Source organism: Bos indicus x Bos taurus, chromosome 7, assembly GCF_003369695.1.
Source record: "Bos indicus x Bos taurus breed Angus x Brahman F1 hybrid chromosome 7, Bos_hybrid_MaternalHap_v2.0, whole genome shotgun sequence".
Classification (NCBI taxonomy): Eukaryota; Metazoa; Chordata; class Mammalia; order Artiodactyla; family Bovidae; genus Bos; species Bos indicus x Bos taurus.
This window is the reverse complement of record NC_040082.1, coordinates 76,175,505-76,199,267: the sequence shown is the minus strand read 5'-3', so window position 1 is coordinate 76,199,267 and position 23,763 is coordinate 76,175,505. Positions and strand designations below refer to the sequence as shown.

General features: G+C 41.1%; 1 protein-coding gene across 1 annotated transcript in view; it reads right to left on the bottom strand.

The window, feature by feature from the left end:
- HSD17B4 (hydroxysteroid 17-beta dehydrogenase 4) overlaps positions 1-18,495 on the bottom strand; it is a 99,753-nt gene extending 81,258 nt beyond the window's left edge. Inside the window, exons 1-2 of the mRNA XM_027546952.1 lie at positions 18,288-18,495; positions 9,876-9,929 (exon numbers count right to left, since the gene is read on the bottom strand). Coding sequence (XP_027402753.1) covers positions 9,876-9,929; positions 18,288-18,345 — 112 coding nt within the window. The 5' untranslated portion in view covers positions 18,346-18,495. The remainder of the gene's footprint in view (positions 1-9,875; positions 9,930-18,287) is intronic.
- Between the last annotated feature and the right edge of the window lie 5,268 nt (positions 18,496-23,763).

The following is a 23,763-nucleotide window of genomic DNA, read 5'->3' as shown; positions in this document are numbered from 1 at the left end:
GAACTTAACAAATACTGGGGACAAAGAATTAACTTGCATTGCAAAGTGATCATTTTTGTATGGTTATTGCATAAACCATGAGGAATATAATAATTTAAAAATTACTAATTAATAATGGCATAGAGGTATAGGCTAAAATTTAAACTCTCTTAATATGATCAAATTGATGATTATCATACCTGAAAAAAAGTGCATATCTTTTTTTCTTTTGAAGTATAACTCTCTTATGCGGGAACTGGGGTGAGGGTTGCAACTGGAGTAGTGTAGTAAAAGGAGATAAAGGAATGACTCAGAGAAAAATTAATCAAATGTGATTTTGTGCTTAAAGGAAATTAATTTTTCAAAATGTGGACTGAGGTATATTTTTTCTAACAATATAGTCTTATCAGTCTTATTGCAAATAAAAAAAGCTACAAAGACAAAAAATAATGGGGGAAAGGCTTACATTATCCCTCAGAGAATTTTTTTAAAATGTTAAGATTCTCAAGACTAAATTCCTATTAATTATTCATTATTTGAGTACAGTTACTTAAATAACAGGAAATAAACAATTAAAAAAAAATCAAGATTTTGAAATATATAACTAACAGTCTTCTAAGACCCTTTTTACCCAAGCAAGGAAAAGTTCAAAAGCAAATTGAGGAAGACAATATTGAAGTAAAGAAAGAAATGTTCAATTGTGAAATGAAACACTATCCCCAAGTGTAAACTATTCCAAGTGCAATCAAAGGTAAACATTGGAGCCTAAATAAATAATTACTGAGATCAATGATCAATGCAGTGAAACAGTATCAAAATAGATTTATTCAAGACAAGTATTCACTTCAGAGAGGACAAATTTAACACTGACCCTACTCAGTTACCCTACCAGAGCTAATTCACAGGAATTACAGCCTTAACTAGAAAAGCACTGATTACACACTGAAGGGCTTAGCCAGCAGCAACATTAAAAGATTGTTTGTAAACAAAGAGAAATGTACTTTTACTATGTGACCCTGTCATCACTTATATATATATGACTAATATTCCAGTGAAAAAGTTGGCTTAAAGCTCAACATTCAGAAAACTAAGATCATGGCATCTGGTCCCATCACTTCATGGGAAATAGATGAGGAAACAGTGGAAACAGTGTCAGACTTTACTTTTGGGGATTCCAAAATCACTGCAGATCATGATTGCAGCCATGAAATTAAAAGACACTTACTCCTTGGAAGGAAAGTTATGACCAACCTAGATAGCATATTCAAAAGCAGAGACATTACCTTGCCAACAAAGGTCCATCTAGTCAAGACTATGGTTTTCCCAGTGATCATGTATGGATGTGAAAGTTGGACTGTGAAGAAAGCTGAGTGCCGAAGAATTGATGCTTTTGAACTGTGGTGTTGGAGAAGACTCTTGAGAGTCCCTTGGACTGCAAAGAGATCCAACCAGTCCATTCTAAAGGAGATCAGCCCTGGGTGTTCATTGGAAGGAATGATCCTAAAGCTGAAACTCCAATACTTTGGCCACCTCATGCGAAGAGTGGCCACTTGATTTCCACTTGATTCATTGGAAAGACTCTGATGCTGGGAGGAATTGGGGGCAGGAGGAGAAGGGGACGACAGAAGATGAGATGGCTGGATGGCATCACCGACTCGATGGACATGAGTTTGAGTAAACTCTGGGAGTTGGTGATGGACAGGGAGGCCTGGCATGCTGCGATTCATGGGGTCACAAAGAGTCCGACACGACTGAGCGACTGAACTGAATTGAATATTCCAATTATAACAATATTTTAAAATATCCCTACCGCCTACTGTTAAAGACACATCTGGAGGAGAAGGGGACAACAGAGGATGAGATGGTGGATGACATCACTGACTCAATAGACTTGAGTTTGAGTAAACTCTGGAGTTGGCAATGGACAGGGAGGCCTGGAGTGCTGAGTCCATGGGGTCGCAAAGAGTTGGACATGACTGAGCAACTGAACTGAACTGACTGAATATTCCAATTATAACAATATTTAAAATATCCCTACCACCTACTGTTAAAGACACAACTTTGTACATTGCTGCATTTGAGCTCCATACAGTTTTCTAGGAGTTTGGCAGGAACAGTTGTTCCTATTTTTACAGAAGAAGAAAGAGTTTAGGAAAAGTTAGGTAACTTGTTCGAGGCTCCAAGGCTGTATGAAATAGCAAAATTCATACAAGCACCTGGACCCACCACAATACCACTCTGCTCCTCTAATGCTGTGAACAAGTTTCTTTTATCCTAATTATTTCCTTAAAAAAAAAAAATCATGTTTGCTTGGAGAGAATACAGAAGAAACAATAAATCAGCCACCTCACTCAAACAGCTTCAAAATACACAGTATTTTTATTACCTATTGGTAAGATTATCATAGTTAAAGGATAGAGTCTTTTCAGCTAACACCATCAAAATATCCCCAAAAGTGATATATTTGTAAATCCTCCATATAAAATCCAGCTTATAGCTCTAAGAGTTTTTTGTTTTTGTTTTTTTAAGATGTAAAATCTTTTGCCTATTTCCATCATTTTAAATAAATCAATGATTTTGATAGTCTATTAAAGACTAAGTTTTTTTAATTAAAAATCTACTCTGAGTTTTTATTAAACACCTACTAACCACTAGAGTAGGATCCAGAGAATTATAAACACACTTGGAGCCTATAAAAGTACCCTATAAATAGGAAAATGGATACCTAAACACAAAGTACTGAGTTATCAGCTAATAAAGCCTGAAAACCGAACCAGGTTTGTGAGAATGGCTGTTTCCCCATATCCTCCCAACTCTAGACATTATCATTCCTTTCAGTGTAACAATTAAATGATTATAAATTGTAGCCCATTATTTTAGCACTAGTAAAGTTACATTATTTTCATAGGCTTGTCATTTATATTTCTGTTTACTGTTTTGTCCGCTTAAATAACATTTCATTTGAGGTGCCTTTTTTTCATACAGATGTGTACATATTGCATGCATGTATGCTCATCACTTCAGTCATGTCCGACTCTATGGAACCCAATGGACTGTAGCCCACCCGGCTCCTCTGTCTATGGGAGTCTCCAGGCAAGAATACTGGAGTGGGTTGTCATGCCCTCCTGCAGGGGATCTTCCCAACCTAGGGATTGAACTCTGGTCTCCTATGTCTTCTGCATAGCAGGTAGATTCTGAGCCACTGGGGAAGCCCCATGTACATGTCACTTATTTATAAAAGATTTTAATTTTTAATCATATATGTTGCAAATTATAAATTCTTTGATTGAAATGTTGAAAGAGAAACAGCAGAGCATTAATACTATTTGATAGCATTACGTACATTGTTTTTTAACATTTTGTTACATAAACCAGATTGAGAAATCTGGATTTGTCTTTAGCAATCCAATTTGTGTACCAGGCTTGGCTCTCAGAAGTTGGTTTTCCCATTCTCTCTTGCTGTTCTTCAGCCCTGACTACTGGCCTCAAAGACTAGAGCAAGAAACATGTTTTGGGTCTCCTGATATCAGGGCTGCTAAACCAGCTGAGGTAACACATATCACTTTTAGTGTTGGGGCAAAAAAAAATGCAAATCAAACTGATCATCATCTTCCTTCAAACTGTCCCACCCTCTCAGCAGCACTTTGCTGGCTAAGTCATTTCCCAGATATTCTCTCTTTTCTCCCATTTCTGAACAGTACATGCCACCAAGCTATCAAGGCTTGATCTCCATTTCATTATGATTCATCAAATAGTCACTCTGTTCACACTCTGTAGCCAGCACTGGGCTTGGTGCTTGGAGCTTGGAAGGTAGATAGTTTGTGCACTGAGGAGTTTCCAGTTCTTCTGAGGAACCAATTATTGCCATGTCTTTCCTGTTCTATCATTTCATGCCCAGACTACTGTAAGTGCCTCCCCAATGGCCTTTTCCCTCCAATCTTAATCATTCCAGGCTGCTAGCAGCCAGTTGCTGGGTAATGGCCCTAAACAGCCTTAAACTAACTCATTCCCCCACTGAAAATCTGCAGTAGAATCCTGTCATTCACGGCCTAACTTTCCAGATCCCTTAAATCTGACCTCACTTTACTGTTTCACTTTACTATAAGTAGTTCCTCCTCTCTGGGAAATTGCTTATATAGCTATTTCTAAGTTCCCACTGAATTATCAGGAGTAATAACGTTACAATGCTTTGTATCTGAAGAGTGCTCTATAACTGTGCTTATACATATTCCTGTTCATATATTTATTCAATCCAAGGATTTGACACCAGCTAAGTCATATCTATGACCAGTGACATATCTATAAACTACTTTTATTTCCAAAGTAAAATGGTGCCTCCAAATCTACAAAATCGAAATAATTTTTATATGCATTGATTTTGCACATGACATGCTTTACAGTGAGTAATCTGAGAAGTGTATAAAAAGATGACAAAGGCAATATTATACTGCAAGTGTACTTATTTTTTGGAGAGGTTATTTACTTTTTTTTAATGCTTTTAAGAAATTCAAACACTACGGATTCAAAAAGCCCTTTCTAACCTGTGTCCTATCCCAGAGGTAACTGCTGTCCTTCCAGGCATTTCTGTTTTCTGTGTTGATGCCTTTTCTCCCATTCTAAAAAGTTTCTGATAGCAAACAACAGCATTAAGAATCATTTCATTGATATAGTGGGCCCAATGGGGATTTCCTCTTGTATTCTGTTTATGTCTTGACTGCTACCAACAAGTATTTAAAGTGCCTTAAATATAAAAGGCATGTGCAAGGACTGTTAAAAGATGGAAAAATTAAGAAAATGCCACATCAGAGAAAGAGAAGCCTACTCAAAGCATGGGCTAATGGTGGTTACCCTGGCTGAGGACAGTGTGAGGTTTACCCTTAAGCTTCCTGATAGTCAAAGAAAAAGTGCAAAACATAGAGTTGCCATTATATTTTCATTGTTTGGCAGAAAGATACCATCACCCTAGTTCATCAGGAGTCTTTTCCAGAATGGCCATGCTGCTGTTGCATGATACAGTGGTCAATGAGTAACTTTGAAACAGTAAGCAGAGAAAGGTCAGACTTAGAGCCTAGGAAAACACATCTTTCCTGCTGCTACTGCTGCTAAGTCGCTTCAGTTGTGTCCGACTCTGTGCGACCCCATAGATGGCAGCCCACCAGGCTCCTCCGTCCCTGGGATTCTCCAGGCAAGAACACTGGAGTGGGCTGCCATTTCCTTCTCCAATGCATGTAAGAATGGCCATAAATGTATCTAAATATTTGTAGGCCTCCAAAATGTGGTAATAGTTTAGAAAGCAGTATCTTAAATGAGGCCCCCTTAATTTAAGGGATGGAATCTGTCTCAACAACAAGAAGGCATCAAGGGTCTCTTTAAAGGAAGAAGAAACTGAAAATGAGTGACTGAGTCCTCCTGGGACTCCATCTCCTGTCTATCTGTACTCACCACCTGGGTAATCTGACCCAATCTCCTGGCTTTAAATACCTCCTGGGAACTGAAAATAGATTTATATAGCTTCAATGTCCCCCCAGCTATAGAGTCCTATGTCCCACTGCCTACTTACTAGCCTCATCTGAAAGTCTACAGGAATGTCCCCTCTCTGGGAATCTGCCCTCCTCCAGTCTTTTCTCTCTCACTCTATCCTCCCTCCTTTTCAACCCACATCAGCAAATAACCAAATCCTGCCATACCTACCTTCCAAATATATCCAGAATTTAACCTCCTTGTACCATCTCCATCCCTACCAACTGTCTGAATCAACCCCTTCTCTTTTACAGATTATTTCAATAACCTGACAGATTTCTCTGCTTCCACTTCTTTTTTTAATGAAAAATTATAAGTACAGACAATAAGAGTTCATAGGATAATAAACCCCAACATGCTCAACATCCTCCTCTACTTCCATTCTTACTCCTCCAGAACCTACTCCTCAGACAGCAAGCAGAATGATCAATTTAAACCTTAAATCAGGTCATGAAAGTAGGTTCTCATTAGAAATCTAGAAAAATAGTATACACGATCTTATTTGCAAAACAGAAATAGAGACACAGATGTAGAGTACAAACATATGGACACCAAGTAGGTAAAGGTGGTGACATAGGAATTGGGGTGTTGGTATTGACATATATACACTATTAATACTATGTATAAAATGGGTAACTAATGAGAACCTACTATATAGCTCAGGGAACCTTACTGAGTGCTCTGTGGTGACCTAAATTGGCAGGAAATCAAACAGAGGGGCTATATGTACACCTACAGCTGACTCAGGGTGCTGTACAGTAGAAACTAACACAACATTGTAAAGCAACTATACTCCAATAAAAATTAATTTTAAAAAAAATCAGGGTAAAAGCCAGTCCTTCTGAACTAAATGGTCCTATATGATCTGACCTCCTGTCACCTCTCATCTCTCATCTTCATTCCCCTAGAAGACACTACGCCAACCTGGGATGCCCCCGAAGCTCACTTTGATATAATCCTGAGCACAGCGCCCAGGACATGGTAGGCAGTCACTAATACTGTTTTATTTCCCCCTTTACAAAAGACTTTAATTCTTGGTGTCATTTAATCCCCACCATAATCCTGGCAGTTTTTAGGGAAGGTGGCTACTAATATTCAGACAAGTCATGTAACTGGACAGCAGAGCCAGGATTCACAGCCTGACCTAACTTCAGAGACCATTCACTTTCCCACACTGAAGTTCACCTTCTGGCTATCAGGATCACACAGCAGCTAAAAACATAGGCTCTGGCATCTGACAAGAGGAACTTTAAAAACTCATCTTTACCAATTGTCATGTAACTACAGCACAGAAAAGAAATCGTGCCAATCTTACTTTAAAAGACTTCAATTCAAATTACGCCTAAGTGCTACTCCTCCAGTTCAAGAACAGAAAGCGTTTTGCCTTTCTTACTGTCAAAGAAGAGGTTCTGCTTGCTGGAACACTTCAATCTTCTTTGTGTTCAAGCCCTCAAGATAAAACTTACTACTCAGAGAACTTGATATGGCTCACCAACTGAGGAAACCTCAAACCTATTCCATTCCCAACATTGTCTTCAGATATGCACACACATTTCTTCAAAGATGTAATCTGTACAAAAACAAATGTCCCTTATTGCAATTATCAGCCAAAGGCTTAGCAGTTCTTACACTCAGATTTAAATCTCCCATAATGCTTGATATTACAGAACATAAAACATAGCAATCATATTAACAGGAAGCTTGAGAATATCTTAAATGATACCCTTAACTTTGGGCTTGGCCAGGTGACTTCCTTTGGCCAGTGAAATGTGAGTAGAAGTGCCATGACACTTCTAAACAGAAGCTTTAAGCACCACCATGGGGAACAGCTATGATGAGAGTCACTCCTTCAGCTGGGATCCTGAAATTAGTAAGACACACAGAGCAGAGAGACAACTGACCAGAATGTGAACCATCAGGTAACTGTGAAACTATCCTTTATTATGATAAACCAATGAGATTTGTTTGTTAACTCAGCATAACCAAGAGAAAGCTCTCTCACATGAGAAACAAGCTACTCCATGTCTTAAGGTTTTACTTCTTACTGGACTCTGAGCTAACCTTAAGATTAACTGATCAGTAATTTTACCACAAACAAGCTCCTGCTGTTGCTGCTGCTAAGTCGCTTCAGTCGTGTCTGACTCTGTGCAACCCCATAGATGGAAGCCCACCAGGCTCCCCCGTCCCTGGGATTCTCCAGGCAAGAACACTGGAGTGGGTTGCCATTTCCTTCTCCAATGCAGGAAAGTGAAAAGTGAAAGTGAAGTCACTCAGTCGTGTCCGACTCTTAGCGACCCCATGGACTACAGCCCACCAGGCTCCTCCGTCCATGGGATTTTCCAGGCAAGAGTACTGGAGTGGGGTGCCATCGCCTTCTCCGACCACAAACAAGTGACTCTGTCATAAATCCTACATGTGCTTACTCCTGTTGCCTATTTTTTGCTTCCTCAGGTAAAAATATGCTGAGCAGAACAAAATTAACTCAGGAGAAATGGCAGTGCACATAAAACGATCTGGAAGCAGGGCATCTATGTTTTAAAACCTTAAAGCACAGGGTAGTGGTGATTAGGAGAACGAAAACCACTGGTAGCCTAAAGAATTCACAGCCAGGTCGCAGGCTAACAAGTGGTAGAAAAGTTCTGCACTTTCACATAAACTAAACTATATCTGGTTCTCCAGCCAAGTTTGGTAAATAATTTTCCAAAAACACGAACTTTCAACCTCTTTGGACTTCAACAAGCATCTGCTGCAATACCATCCCTGGGTCAATGACAAGAGACACACCATCCCTGTTTATCATTTCCTTAGAACTGAAAAAGTCCAACCTGAGTTCAACAAATTCAAAAGTAAGAGATATAGGAATTCTGATCCCCACAAACACATATTTCTGCAAAAGGTTTTACAAAACAAATTTATAAACTAAGATTATAACTCAGCCACAACCAAAAAAGTAGAAATTTACTCAACCAATCTCAAAGGCACACCAACCACTCCCTACCCCACCCCCTCCCCCAAAAAAGGGCTACAACAATAAAAGAACCAATGAATAAAGTCCTTTCTTTACAAAAGGCAATATTCTAGGTCCTTTAGGAGATACAAAAGATAAAAAGAGACCCTAGCATTTATGGAACTGAGTTCAAAGATGTAAATAAAAAGTTATGAGTAAAAATATTAATAAATTAATAGCAATATTTTTTTAAAGAAAAAAACAGACCCTGACACCACGACACATTCTTGGGACAATCTGGCAAAAAAAAAAAAAAAGGTCTGAACTATACACCCCTGCCAAAATATCACAATGCCAAAATGTGTTGACATTGTGTTCTTTTTTTTTTTTTTTTTTTTATTTTTAAACTTTACATAATTGTATTAGTTTTGCCAAATCTTCTTCTTGTTCTTCTTCTGCCAGAAGCAGACTGGATTAACACACTGTGGTTATGACCTTAAACAACATCCAAGGTCTCTGCGTACCTTCCATAAAGATAAGCCACACATCCACACTGAGGGAGAAAACTGGTTTAGAAAACCTGGCTGCTGGTTAAGTCTGTTACACATGTCTTCATAAACAAATTGCAGAAATCTCTCTCTCTGTATTCCCTAGAAAGATGTAGGGAAACTGTGATTGGGAGGCTAAAGCCCAGGAAAGATATTAATAAATATTGGGGCATACAACTGCCCTACATACCTACTTGGCAGTGAAGGTCCATTTAGTTACTCCCCACAAAGACGTGGCTGTAGACAAACCCACTCCTATGTCCACACCAATTGCCAAGCACACGAGGCAAACCACTGAGATTAATAAAATCTCCCACATTTAGTGTGTTCTCAAATACCCCATCCTCTAACTGAATCCCCACAGTAAAACTCATGTAAATGCCCCTTCAATTAAAATTTTTAAACTGTTATAAAAGCTCCCATTTGAAAAATTTTGATGAAAGAAATTAAAAACAAACAAAAAAACATACTTTGGATTTCCTGATTTCAAACTTCCAGTTAAGAAAATGCATTTACTTCTTCCCTTACCAATATATTTACACTTACAGGGATTCATCTTCTACCAGTCTGCTACAAGAAAAAATTACAGCCCACAATATACCAAATTCAAGAATTTTATAATGAACGCCTGCTTATCTTTCTCAATTCTACTGAGTTGTAAATTCTAGTTTACTTTAAAAAGTTACAAAAAATAAATAAATAAAAAGTATGTTACAAAATCAGCCTCAATGGGGAAAAGATTTTGCTGGCAGAAGAAAAAAAAATTGGTGATAAAATCTGACCTTGACAAATTATTTGATGTAAATACAAAGCTGTCTGTCTTGTGAAGTCTGTATTTTAGTTCCTAGGTACTAAATGAAAAGAAAAATTTATCAACTTACCAACAACTGATGCACCTCTTTCTGCAAAAGCCAGGGCATAGGCTCGGCCCAATCCTATTGAAGAAAAAGGAAAAAAAAAAATCATAAAGTTGAGCAAATGTTAGAATAATTTTTTTGATCTACTCAATCCAATCCCTATTGAAAAGTAACTGATGTGCATTAATTACAAGAGGAGGCTTCACTGGTACTCTCAGCCTCTACTACTTTTAGGAGTTGGAAAACTTAAAACTGTACTTTACACCCATTTCCCTACCATTTCCTACATTCTACCGAGCTTCTAGGATGCTAGATGTGATCTGTGTTCCACCATTAAATGCGTGTGCATGAAAACGCACATGAAATGAAATTTGGAAGGAGGAAATGAGGCAGAAGTCACTGTACTGTGACAATTGACCAGTGCTGCTGGTTAGGAAGCCAATTTCTTGAAGCTTCCTAGGTATTAAGTGGATATACTGGCAGCTTCTAGATCAAGCTCCCTAATCTCTGGATGGCAACTTCCATTCTCTAGGTTCCTAGAGCCAGTGACTATTTGGGTGGTGGCAGTTCCAAGGGCAGCCTCAGAGATCCTGGCTCCACTAATGGACCAGTTTTACAAAAGCCAACGGCTTCTACTGAGTCCTTTCCTGTTTCAAGTATCTAACAGTTTCTACATTCTGCTCTGATCCTTGACTACGTAATCACCAGGAACACACACAAAATACTTAATTCAGATTCAAAGCTATAGGGTATAAATTTATACATCCAAAAATGGATATATGCCTATGTAAACCTTATAGGCAGAGAATATCTTAGGAAGACTATAAGAGAGTGGGAATTAGTGGTTCACCTCTGAGTAACAGAATTGTGTGATTAGCAACTAGGAGTGGAAAGCTTACTTCTGTATTTTTTCAATCATTTTAACATGTACACATTTTTAAAACTGAACTGATAAACTTACTGGTAGTTTATCTGGCCTTGAGAACCCCATGAACAGTATGAAAAGGCAAAAAGATAGGACACTGAGAGATGAACTCCCCAGGTTGGTAGGTGCCCAATATGCTACTGGAGATCAGTGGAGAAAGAATGAAGGGATGGAACCAAAGCAAAAGCAACACCCAGTTGTGGATGTGACTGGCGATAGAAGCAAGGTCTGATGCTGTAAAGAGCAATATTGCATAGGAACCTGGAATGTTAGGTCCACGAATCAAAGCAAATTGGAAGTGGTCAAACAGGAGATGACAAGAGTGAACGTCGACATTCTAGGAATCAGCGAACTAAAATGGACTGGAATGGGTGAATTTCACACAGATGACCATTATATCTACCACTGTGGGCAGGAATCCCTTAGAAGAAATGGAGTAGCCATCATGGTCAACAAAAGAGTCCGAAATGCAGTACTTGGATGCAATCTCAGAAACGACAGAATGATCTCTGTTCGTTTCCAAGGCAAACCATTCAATATCACAGTAATCCAAGTCTATGCCCCAACCAGTAACACTGAAGAAGCTGAAGTTGAATGGTTCTATGAAGACCTACAAGACCTTTTAGAACTAACACCCAAAAAAGATGTCCTTTTCATTATAGGGGACTGGAATGCAATAGTAGGAAATCAAGAAACACCTGGAGTAACAGGCAAATTTGGCCTTGGAATACAGAATGAAGCAGGGCAAAGGCTAATAGAGTTTTGCCAAGAGAACACACTGGTCATAGCAAATACCCTCTTCCAACAAACCAGAGAAGACTCTACACGTGGACATCACCAGATGGCCAACACTGAAATCAGATTGATTATATTCTTTGCAGCCAAAGATGGAGAAGCTCTATACAGTCAGCAAAAACAAGACCAGGAGCTGACTGCGGCTCAGATCATGAACTCCTCATTGCCAAATTCAGACTTAAATTGAAGAAAGTGGAGAAAACCACTAGACCATTCAGGTATGACCTAAATCAAATCCCTTACGATTATACAGTGGAAATGAGAAATAGATTTAAGGGACTAGATCTGATAGAGTGCCTGATGAACTATGGACAGAGGTTTGAGACATTGTACAGGAGACATGGATCAAGACCATCTCCAAGAAAAAGAAATGCAAAAAGGCAAAATGGCTGTCTGAGGAGGCTTAACAAATAGCTGTGAAGAGAAGAGAAGCAAAAAGCAAAGGAGAAAAAGAAAGATATAAGTACCTGAATGCAGAGTCCAAAGAATAGCAAGGAGAGGTAAGAAAGCCTTCCTCAGTGATCAATGCAAAGAAGTAGAAGAAAACAACAGAATGGGAAAGACTAGAGATCTCTTCAAGAAAATTAAGAGATACCAAGGGAACATTTCATGCAAAGATGGGGTTAATAAAGGACAGAAATGGTATGGACCTAACAGAAGCAGAAAATATTAAGATGTGCCAAGAATACATAGAACTGTACAAAAAGATCTTCACAACCCAGATAATCACGATGGTGTGATGACTCACCTAGAGCCAGACATCCTGAAATGCGAAGTCAAACGGGCCTTAGGAAGCATCACTATGAACAAAGCTAGTGGAGTGATGGAATTCCAGTTGAGCTATTCAAATCGTAAAAGATGATGCTGTGAAAGTGCTGTAGTCAATATGTCAGCAAATTTAGAAAACTCAGCAGTGGCCACAGGACTGGAAAAGGTCAGTTAAGTCCAATCCCAAAGAAAGGCCATGCCAAAGAATGCTCAAACTACCACACAATTGCACTCATCTCACACGCTAGCAAAGCAATGCTTGAAATTCTCCAAGCCAGGCTTCAGCAATATGTGAACCATTAATTTCCAGATGTTCAATCTGGATTTAGAAAAGGCAGAGGAACAAGAGATCAAATTGCCAACATCCACTGGATCATCAAAAAAACAAGAGAGTTCCAAAAAACAAAATAGTTCCATCTATTTCTGCTTTATTGACTATGCCAAAGCCTTTGAGTATGTGGATCACAATAAACTGGAAAATTCTGAAAGAGATAGGAATACCAGACTACCTGACCTGCCTCTTGAGAAACCTGTATGCAGGTCAGGAAGCAACAGTTAGAACTGGACATGGAACAACAGATTGGTTCCAAATAGGAAAAGGAGTACGTCAAGGCTATATATTGTCACCCTACTTATTTAATTTATTTGCAGAGTACATCATGAGAAACACTGGGCTGGAAGAAGCACAAGCTGCAATCAAGATTGCCAGGAGAAATATCAGTAACCTGAGATATGCAGATGACACTACCCTTACAGCAGAAAGTGAAGAAGAACTAAAGAGCCTCTTGATGAAAGTGAAAGAGGAGAGTGAAAAGTTGGCTTAAAGCTCAACATTCGGAAAACTAAGATCATGGCATCCGGTCCCATCACTTCAAGGCAAATAGATGGGGAAACAGTGTCAGACTTTATTTTGGGGGGCTCCAAAATCACTGCAGATGGTGATTGCAGCCATGAAATTAAAAGACACTTACTCCTTGGAAGGAAAGTTATGACCAACCTAGACAACATATTAAAAATCAGACAACATATTAAAAACCTTTGTCAACAAAGGTCTGCTTAGTCAAGGCTATGGTTTTTCCAGTAGTCATGTATGGATGTGAGAGTTGGACTATAAAGAAAGCTGAAAGCGGAAGAATTGATGCTTTTGAACTGTGGTGTTGGCAAAGACTCCTGAGAGTCCCTTGGACAGCAAGGAGATCCAACCAGTCCAACCTAAGGAGATCAGTCCTGGGTGTTCATTGGAAGAACTGATGTTGAAGCTGAAACTCCAATATTTTGGCCACCTGATGAGAAGAGCTGACTCATTTGAAAAGACCCTGATTCTAGGAAAGATTGAGGGCAGGAGAAGAGGACAGCATAGTGTGAGATAGTTGGATGGCATCACCAACTCAATGGACATGATTTTGGGTAAACTCTGGGAGTTGGTGATGGACAGGGAGGCCTGTCGTGCTGCAGTTAATGGGGTCGCAAAGAGTCAGACACAACTGAGCAACTGAACTGAACTGAACTGAATTTAAATTAATTCATAAATAAGTAAACAAATAACAAAAGGAGACAGCTAAATTATCAAGCTCTTCCATAAAGAACCAAAATTATAAATTTTTCCAAAACTAAACGATCATCAAATAATTTACTTTAAAATTTAATCTACTCTAAATGGATGATCAAGAACCCAGCCAATACAGTAACTCAAGCCTCTTCATATTTTATCAGATCAAGGCTGAAGCACTAGATTTAAACATGAGGTTTTCAACGAAATCAGTACTCATGACCAGAATGCAAAAAATGGTAACAAAGTAGAAAATCATCAGATGAAAGGAATGGGACACATCTCTAGTAGAGATTGATCTCAGTTAATCAGAGTATTATCTCAAAACCAAGCTATACAATTCTCTGAAAAGGTATGTGAGTAATCCACTTTTACCATAATGGCCCAAGCAAACTGTACACAAATCTGTACATAAAGTTAACACTACCACTAGTCCATTAACAGTCACTGGGTCCTCCCATGTTTGTGTATCCATGCTTATATAAACGTCATTTAAATACTTTATGTGTTAGTCTGTCTCCCCAAATAAACTAGAAGGTTCTTAAAGGATGAGATTTATATCATTCTTTTGCATTTCCCACAATGACCAGCACAACTGTAGAGTCAAAATGCACCAAAAAATTAAATTCAAGAGTCTCTATTTTCTCTTAATCTGCTTTCAAAGCCTGTCTTAACTTTCTCCTGCACCTAAGTTCACTGTCAACCATCCTCTCTTCCCTATTTCTCTTCTGACCGTATCTTCTTTCGCACTGTCAAAAATCAGTTGATTCTTTTCTCACAGTGCTTGTTCAGTGCTCTTCTCAGTGGGATTGACTGCCCTCTGCTTCAAGTTAACAGAGTCTCTGAGACTAACTTCTTGGACTATTTCGCTTTCCAGGTTTACCCAAAGGAGGTCAAACAACTTCAAAGTCCCTCCTGACTTCAGAATTTCCAACTACTCACACACTTCTTACTATCTCCAGTCGACAGCTTGCTATTTTATAACCATTTCAGATTCACAACGGCCAGACTCCCTCTTCCACTGCCCAATTCCATCACTCTCACATTTCCATCCCCAGCAACCGCTACTACCATCTGTTAATAAATACAACTTCCTGTTACACCACACATCATGGCAAAATTGTTTACCGGCTAGACAATTCTGACAGAGAAGGCAATGGCATCCCACTCCAGTACTCTTGCCTGGAAAATCTCATGGATGGAGGAGCCTGGTAGGCTGCAGTCCATGGGGTCACTAAGAGTCGGACATGACTGAGCGACTTCACTTTCATTTTTCACTTTTCACGCATTGGAGAAGGAAATGGCAACCCACTCCAGTGTTCTTGCCTGGAGAATCCCAGGGATGGGGGAGCATGGTGGGCTGCCTGCCGTCTATTGGGTCGCACAGAGTCGGACATGACTGAAGCGACTTAGCAGCAGCAGTAGCAAACAATTCTGAAACTTATTCCAAGTTGCCCAATAAACTCTTCAATATTCCAAGCTAAACAACAGCACCTGAATAGTGCCAAGATATTTCTTTTCATTTCAGAATATGAGTGAGTTGGAGTCAGACTCATTCCCAGACACAGGCCTGGCAAGCATTCACAGCCACCCTCCTGGGATGTTCAGCAGTTACGCAGTTCTACAGATACATATCCTTAAAGGAGAATGCCAAGGCCTCAAGGGCAACAGTCTGTGTTATGGGACTGCAATTAGATCTCAGTCTTTCTTTTCTAATGATGACCCAATGTAAGTCTCAACTTTCCCACATGTATCTGCTCCAGATGAGTATTCAAATTTAATGGCTAGTAACTGTAGCATAATCCAGGTTCTTTAAAATATGGATCAGTTTATAAACAAGAGGCGCTAAATCCAGAATTGTCTAATAACAACTCATTAGTTCAGTTCAGTCACTCAGTCGTGTCCGACTCTTTGAAACCCATGGACTCAGCACACCAGGCTTCCCTGTCCATCACCAACTCCGGGAGCTTGCTCAGACTCACATCCACTGAGTCCGTGATTTCTCCACTCTTCTCCAGTAGTATATTGGACACCTATCAACCTGGGGAGTTCATCTTTCAGTGTCATATCTTTTTGCCTTTTCATACTATTCAAAGAGTTCTCAAGGCAAGAATACTGAAGTGGTTTGCCATTCCCTTCTCCAGTGGACCATGTTTCATCAAAATTCTCCACCATGACCCGTTCGTCTTGGCTCAGTTTCACTGACTTAGACAAGGCTGTGGTCCATGTGAACAACTTATTAATACTTCACAAAATCAATTTAGTGAGTTTTAATCTGCATTTACTTAATGAAACAGAATAGGAAAGTTCAAAGTGCACTGAATGTACTATTTTTCAAATACAGATTGTGTGTGTGTGTGTGTGTGTGTGTACTGGGTATTGGCATATAACTGTTATTTCATACTGTGAATCACTCACTGTCAAAAAATGGCTTAAAACATGAGTGCATTACTTATTTTCAGCAAAAACTAAGTGTAAACAAAATGTTTTCCCCAAAACATATGATGATTTCAGAATTAAAATAGCTACAGATATAAAACATTTGACCACTAATTAATACTAAAGACATTTTCTAAAAGGAAGCATGAGAATCCATTTTATATATGAAAATATGTATGATTTAACCCTGGTGGCTCAGAGCATAAAGAGTCTGCCTGCTATGCAGGAGACTCAGCTTTAATCCCTGAGTGGGGAAGATACCCTGGAGAAGGAAATGGAAACCCACTCCAGTATTCTTGCCTGGGAAATTCCATGGACAGAGTAGCCTGGCAAGCCCCAGTTCATGGGGTCGCAAAGAGTTGGACATGTCTGAGCGACTGACTTCACTTCAACTGTCAGAACGCCATTGTGACTTTTAATATATAATTTAAATTAATTCTGCATTAGGTCCATTTTTGGTATAAGGCACTACCAGTAGGTAATCAAAGGCCCATAAGGTCAAGAATCTTACACCTCAGTTCACTTCAATTCAGTCACTCAGTCATGTCAGACTCTTTGAGACCCCATGAACTGCAGCAGGACAGGCTTCCCTGTCCCTCACCAACTCCTGGAGTTTACTCAAACTCATGTCCATTGAGTCAGTGATGCCATCCAACCATCTCATCCTCTGTCGTCCCTTTCTCCACCCACTTTCAATCTTTCCCAGCATCGGGGTCTTTTCCAATGAGTCAGTTCGCATCAGGTGGCCAAAGTACTGGAGTTTCAGCTTCACCATCAGTCCCTCCAAAGAACATTCAGGACTGATTTCCTTTTGGATTCACTGGCTGGATCTCCTTGCAGTCCAAGGGGCTCTCAAGAGTCTTCTCCAACACCACAGTTCAAAAGCATCAATCCTTCAGCACTCAGCTTTCTTTATAGTCCAATTCTCACATCCATACATGACTACTGGAAAAACCATAGCTTTGACTGGACGGACCTTTGCACTTGGAATAATGTAAAATCTCACTGCAAAGCATCCATGTAGGTATGAGTAGTTTGTCTTAATTTCTGTCCTTTAAAAATAAGAGTTATTTCACATAACAAATTTCCACTTTGCTTCTGGTCGGGCCCACTTCAGAAAGACCTCTGCTCTCCAGTTCCTAATGCCCCACACCACACTCACTTTACTCCTCTATCGCCTGCCTGAGTCCAGCAGTCACTTGAGTTTACAACTCCATGCCAAGACTCCAGTGGACTTGACAGTACTGTGCTTGGCTTGATAAGCAAAAGGAGAACTCTTACCAGATGCGCTTTTCAAAAGGAAGGCCCTCTCAAGAGCTTAAAAATCATCCGACAGAGGAAAAGACAACTGACTTTTCAAAGGCAAGGGGCTGACATCTCTACTACTGGGGGCAAGGGGTGGGGAGTGATTCCAATCACCAGATGGCTTTTCTGCCATGTTTAAAAGACTTGACAGAGGCCTAGAGAATCTATTGACAGGAAGAGTTACAATTGATACGCACAGATGAGCGCTGGAATGAACTTTCACCTAGTTTTGGAACCCGCAGCCCAGCCCGGCCTCTGTCTTCTCAAGATCCAAAGCCTTGAGGGACCGGGCGGGGCGGGGTGCGGGGGTGCGGCAGGGCGGCGCGGGAGGGGGTGTGGAGGTGAGGAGAGTTGCACCAGGAGTTTTTGGGTCCCCACTCAAGGCTGGCCAGCCCCACCTCTCCACCCTCAGGAGATTCGGCGACCGGAGAATAGTCATTGTCCGTCCTCCCACTCCCACCCTCACCAAGTCCAATCACTTGCTCCCCAAGCCGCCTAGTCACCGCGGCCCGCAGCTCAGATGCTCGGACCGCAGCTACAGCTGCGTGCGTAACCCCGACCAAAGCGGGTTAAAAAAAAAAAAAAAAGTGGGGGCCGGGGGGTTCCCAGCAGGACAGTGAGCTGGACACCCGCCCTCCAGCCTTCACGTACTCACCTCCCCCCGCGCCGGTAACCAGTACCACCCTCCCGTTGAACCTCAACGTCGAGGCCATAAGTCTAGTCTGCAGCGGCACACACACACACCAGCAGAAGTAGTGCCGAGTGGAGTTCAGACTCCGAGGCAGCTAAAACGGAGGGAGTGGCGGGTTCAGGCTGGTAGCGACCGACCTGCCAGTTTCTGAGGAGAGGGACGCGGTAGTTTTCCAAGCGCGGCTGCGCGGAGATCCCTTGGAACTCTGGGAAATGTAGTCCAACATTCCTCCAATTGCGGCCCTGCTCAAGAGACTTGGCTCAAAAGGACCAGTTCTGCCGCAGGAAGTAATGGGAGCTCTTAAGATGGCAACCCACTCCAGGACTCTTGCCTGGAAAATCCCATGGACCGAGGAGCCTGGTAGGCTGCAGTCCATGGGGTCACTAAGAGTCGGACACGACTGAGCGACTTCACTTTCACTTTTCACTTTCATGCATTGGAGAAGGAAATGGCAACCCACTCCAGTGTTCTTGCCTGGGCGGAGCCTGGTGGGCTGCCATCTCTGGGGTCGCACAGAGTCGGACACGACTGAAGCGACTTAGCAGCAGCAGCAGCAAACAATGCTTTCTAAATAGTTACTAAATAGCTTCAATATTATCCAATTATCAAGCATGAAATTTCATTTGGGGTATTTTCATGCACCTTAATATAGCTGAATTGAACACATGAATCATCACGTACTCTCAAAAGCCAATATCTTAGGGAAAGAGGAATTTGAACCCTTTTAAATAATGGCTATGTTGGGTTTCTGATTAAGGTGTCTCCATTTGTTCACTCTCAACACATTATCTCTGTCCGAAACATAGTGACAATAAATAAAATATAAAAAGAGAATTATAAAGCTAGGAGCAAACATTAGATAAAAATCTTTGTATTTTCAGAGAGAAACCCAAGGAGAGAATGTGGCTATACCCACAGATCTGCCCTCACGACTCACTGGAATCCAAATGCAGAAGCAGAAAAAGTATAGCTGGAAGGTAACTGTGGTAAGAGAAGTTGGAGCTTGGCTCCGTGAGAAGTCATCAGGTAGCGTCCTTCTGTTTAATACTTTTTTTTTTTAGATAGCCATTCTGAAACTCTGCCTGGGGCTCAGAGTATATATATTATAGAAAGAAATTTCTCCTGTGAATTCCTTATGAGATCATAAGACATTCCTTATGAGATCATTTTACTTCTTCCTAAAATGTATCCTTTGGAAAAGAGCTTCCCAGATGAAGTATCACAAATGAGTTACAGATGTGCATGACATATTGATAACTTCAACCCTTACAGTTGCTGTGGGGAACAGAATAGCTCAAACCCCTTAGCTGATCTCTGGCCCATGACCATTCTTATCTAGAGTTGACCCTTGAACAACATGGGTTTGAACTGTACTAGTACACTTATGGGTGAATTTTTTATCAATAGTAAATAACAATAGTATTACAAGATCTGAGGTGTGGCACCACAGATATGAAGGACCAACTATAAATTATATTTGGACTTTCAGCTACACAGAGGGTCAGTTCTCCTAAACCCGGTGTTGTTCAAGGGCCAACTGTACTTTAGTCAGCATACTGCAGAACTATTTCATACATTTGCTCTGACTTGAACATATTTGGGCATTAAAGTATCAGTACTTTTCTTTTTTTAATTTGGCTGCACTGGGTCTTAGTTGCAGCACCTAGGATCTTTGATCTTCATTGCAACATTCAGGATCTTTAGTTGTGGAATACAAACTCTTAGTTGTGGCATACGAACCGTTAGTTGCAGCATGCGGGATCCAGTTCCCCAACCAGGGGTTGAACCCAGTCCCCCTGCATTGAGAGCAGAGTCTTAGCTGCTGGACCACCAGGGAAGTCCCCGGTACTTGCTACAAGAGGCTACATTAGCTTGCTAGAACTGCCATAACAAATACCACAGACTAATGGCTTAAAAAACAGAATTTACTTTCTCACAGTTGCAGCGGTGGGAAGTTTAAGGTCAAGGTGTCAATTGGTTGAGGATGAGATGGTTGGATGGCATCACCAACTCGATGGACATGAGTTTGAGCAAGCTCCGGGAGTTGGTGATGGACAGGGAAGCCCTGGCGTGCTGCAGTCCATGGGGTTGCAGAGAGTCGGACACGACTGAGCGACTGAACCGTCAATTGGTTTGGTTTCTTCTGAAGCCTTTCCTAATGGCTGCAGATGCCTGTCTTTTCATGGTGTCTTCATGTGGTCTTTTCTTGCAGCAGATACTTCTGGTGTCCCTTTGTATGTCCAAATTTCTTCTTCTCACACAGTCACCAGTGACATTGGATTAAGGCCCACTCTTAGAGCCTCATTTTAACTTCATCTTCATTTTCAAGGCTCTGTTGATAGGAATAGAAAGGATAGTTATACAGGCAGCTGTAGAAGTCCCATTAAGGAACTATAGACAGAGAGGAAAACTTAGGAAACTTTGGGAGACCACTGTAAGTTAAGGATCTCTCAAGAAATCGATTGAAATGTTGTGGAGTGAAGCAGGCTTGCTTAACTATAAACCTGTAAATAAAAGCATGAGCTATGCCCCAGGCCATTAGGTGAAAGAAAAATTTCAACACACTTCTACTGATTTGAATAAGCATTATAATATTTGTGTGTTATTTTCTCAGTCATGTCCAAATCTTTGTTATTCCGTAGCCTTCTAGGCTCGTCTGTCCAGAAAATTCTCTAGGCAAAAATACTGGAGTGAGTTGCCATTCCCTTCTCCAGGGGATCTTCACTCACTTCTCCAGGGGATCTTCCCAATTCAGGGATTGAACCCTGGTCTTCTGCATTACAGGCAGATTCTTTACTGTCTGAGCCACCAGGAAAGCCAAAGCACTATGACAATCCTAGTTTAACCTCGCGGCGTCAGACACTCTCCTGCCTGATAGGAAGGCAGGGCTTGTGATATAAGCCTGACATCTGCTCAAGAAAAGGAATCTTTCCCCCCCCTCACTTTACTTTCACGATAAAATTGTAGCCCACTTAATCATCAAGCAGAGCTTCCTTGCCAGGCTGCTTCTATTGTTGTAGCCACGGGTTCTGGGAAACAAACTCACTCAGAAGGACAATGCAGATAGCGGAGTGCAGTTTATTACACCGGCGGGCCCAAGGCAGAGTCTCCTCTTAGCCAAGGACCCAGACAAGTTTTTGGGAAAACCTTATATACCCTAAATGTACCTGCTCAAACCCACCTCCCCAAATTTTCTGAAACTAGTCTGAACAAAGGAAAAGAAAGATACAATCCAAGTTAACCCGTGATTCATATGCCTTAAGCCTAGGTAGTTAACAGTGGACAATTATCAATAGGCCTGTGGTCATACCCCAATAAGCATAATAGAATTTATGATTCTATTCGGTTACACAAACAATTAGGGTATTCTTTTAGGCATCTGAGGGTCTAGGTATGAGCCCTGGGGGTCTTCCATCCTGGGGGTCTGGTTTCCAGTTGGTATGTCGTTTCCATAGATACTGGGCATATAGCTCAAAGTCAACAGTCTGGTCCAAGATGGAGTCCTGCTTTCAAGATGGAGCCTGTTCTGTCTGTTTCCTCCTTCATTTCCCCTTCTTAATCCTCTTAACTCATAGTATGAGCATCACTCACAGGGATATATTACACCCTGGCTCTCTGACCGCCAATTTGGGAGAACCTTGTAACCCAACCTTTGGGTTACAAAGTTCATAATACATTGTAAAATGCAGGGTCCACAAAGCAAACTATCAAGGCAACTATAACAATGGTAAATACAGTTTTCCACCAAACACCCTTCACCCAGGATAGGACCAAAGTCCAGAAAGGAATCTTCTCATTTGACATTGCTTTTACCTGTTTTTTCATGCAATCTAAAGCAGCTGATACATTGCCACAATATTCAACTTTAATTATAGCACAGGTCTCTCCTTGAGAAGCTGCGAACATGTCCAAAGCCATTCTATTTTTGAATTACTGCTTTTCTCATTTGGATTTGTTCTTCATTTAAGGCTAGGATGGCTTTAGCACCATCTAGAAGGGCCTGTTTTATGAAATTAGTCAAGGCCTCTACTTTAATCATAATATCTGTTGTCCCTATAGAAGGTACGAATGAGGCAGCAATATACTCATACCATTGAAACACAGACCTTGTCCACCTAGCATGTAAATAAGGTAGATTTACCAGGGCTTGTTGTAGGTTAGGCTTTATGCTGCCATGGGCAAAAGTGAATCCCAGTGTGCAGCGGCCTACCCAGCCAATTGGTAACCAAGGCCAAAGGTTAGGCCCACAAAGTCATTGGGTTCCATTGGGCACCATCCAGTGGATTCCAGGGTTATATTTCCAACCAGAGCCTGGCCAATGAATGGACTGGTTGGGGTGGTATGTGACCTCGAATGCTCATTTACATTGTTCAGGGGATAGGTACCCCATATATTTTAATTCTTTTGGGTCTAATGGAGGTCACCAAACCCTACCCTTTGTTCTTTTTATTCCCAGCATATAGAAGTAGGAGTAATTGATTGACCCTTTTCTGGGTTCATCCAGAAATATTCATCCCAGACTTGGTAGAATTGTTCAACATACCTAAAGGCCTGTCTTCCCTTACTAGTCAGGGAGCTTTTTTCCTTTTTGTTTCACTACGAGGTATAGGCTTTTGTTACTTCTGTGAAACTGGCGTTTACATCAAATGTAATCCCGTGACCCGAGTCTATTGACTGTAGGTCTGGCTTACACCAAGAGAGCAGGGAGAGATTATGATTGACGAGAGAAAGGAAAGTCTCTTTTTGTTGTCCCAGAAAAGAGCAGAGTGGTTTAAAATCTTGGCAGAGCGGTGACACCCACCGAGGAAGTCCATCCATCACAGACAGAGGCATAGCCCCACATAGCCAGCGGTTGGAGGTGTTGTGGAAGTCCACGTGGGAATGTGCCCATGAGATCAAAACATCGTCCCGAGTTGAAACGAAAGTTAAATTCAAAATCACATTGATGAGGCCAAGCAGCAGGAGTTGATTATGCGGCATCATCCTGAAGGCGCTCGTCCAGGATCTTCTTTTCCTTCTTCTTCTTAAGGATGATCTTAGTCTCTCGAGGGTCAGTGGGGTCCCTCTGTGCAGCCCACTCAGCATTTTCTGGGTCTGCGTGGTATGTTCTATTCACCCTCATGTGGTGGATCCAGGGAGTGACACGTGCAACTTTAACTGCCGTAGGGGTGGTTAGAACAACAGTATATGGACCCTTCCAATGTGGGGCCAATGAGTCGTGTTTCCAGTCCTTGACACAAATCCCCGGGCACAAATTCATGAATCTGTTCCCCTAGGGGGAACGGCACCCTTTCTTGTACAAACTTAGTTACCTGATTTATTACCTTACCCAGTTGTTCCATCTGCTGTGAAATCTTATCTCCCCATACCTGAGGCAAATTTGTTGACACCTGTTTTATTATGGGAGGGGGCCTCCCATACACAATTTCGTACAGAGAAT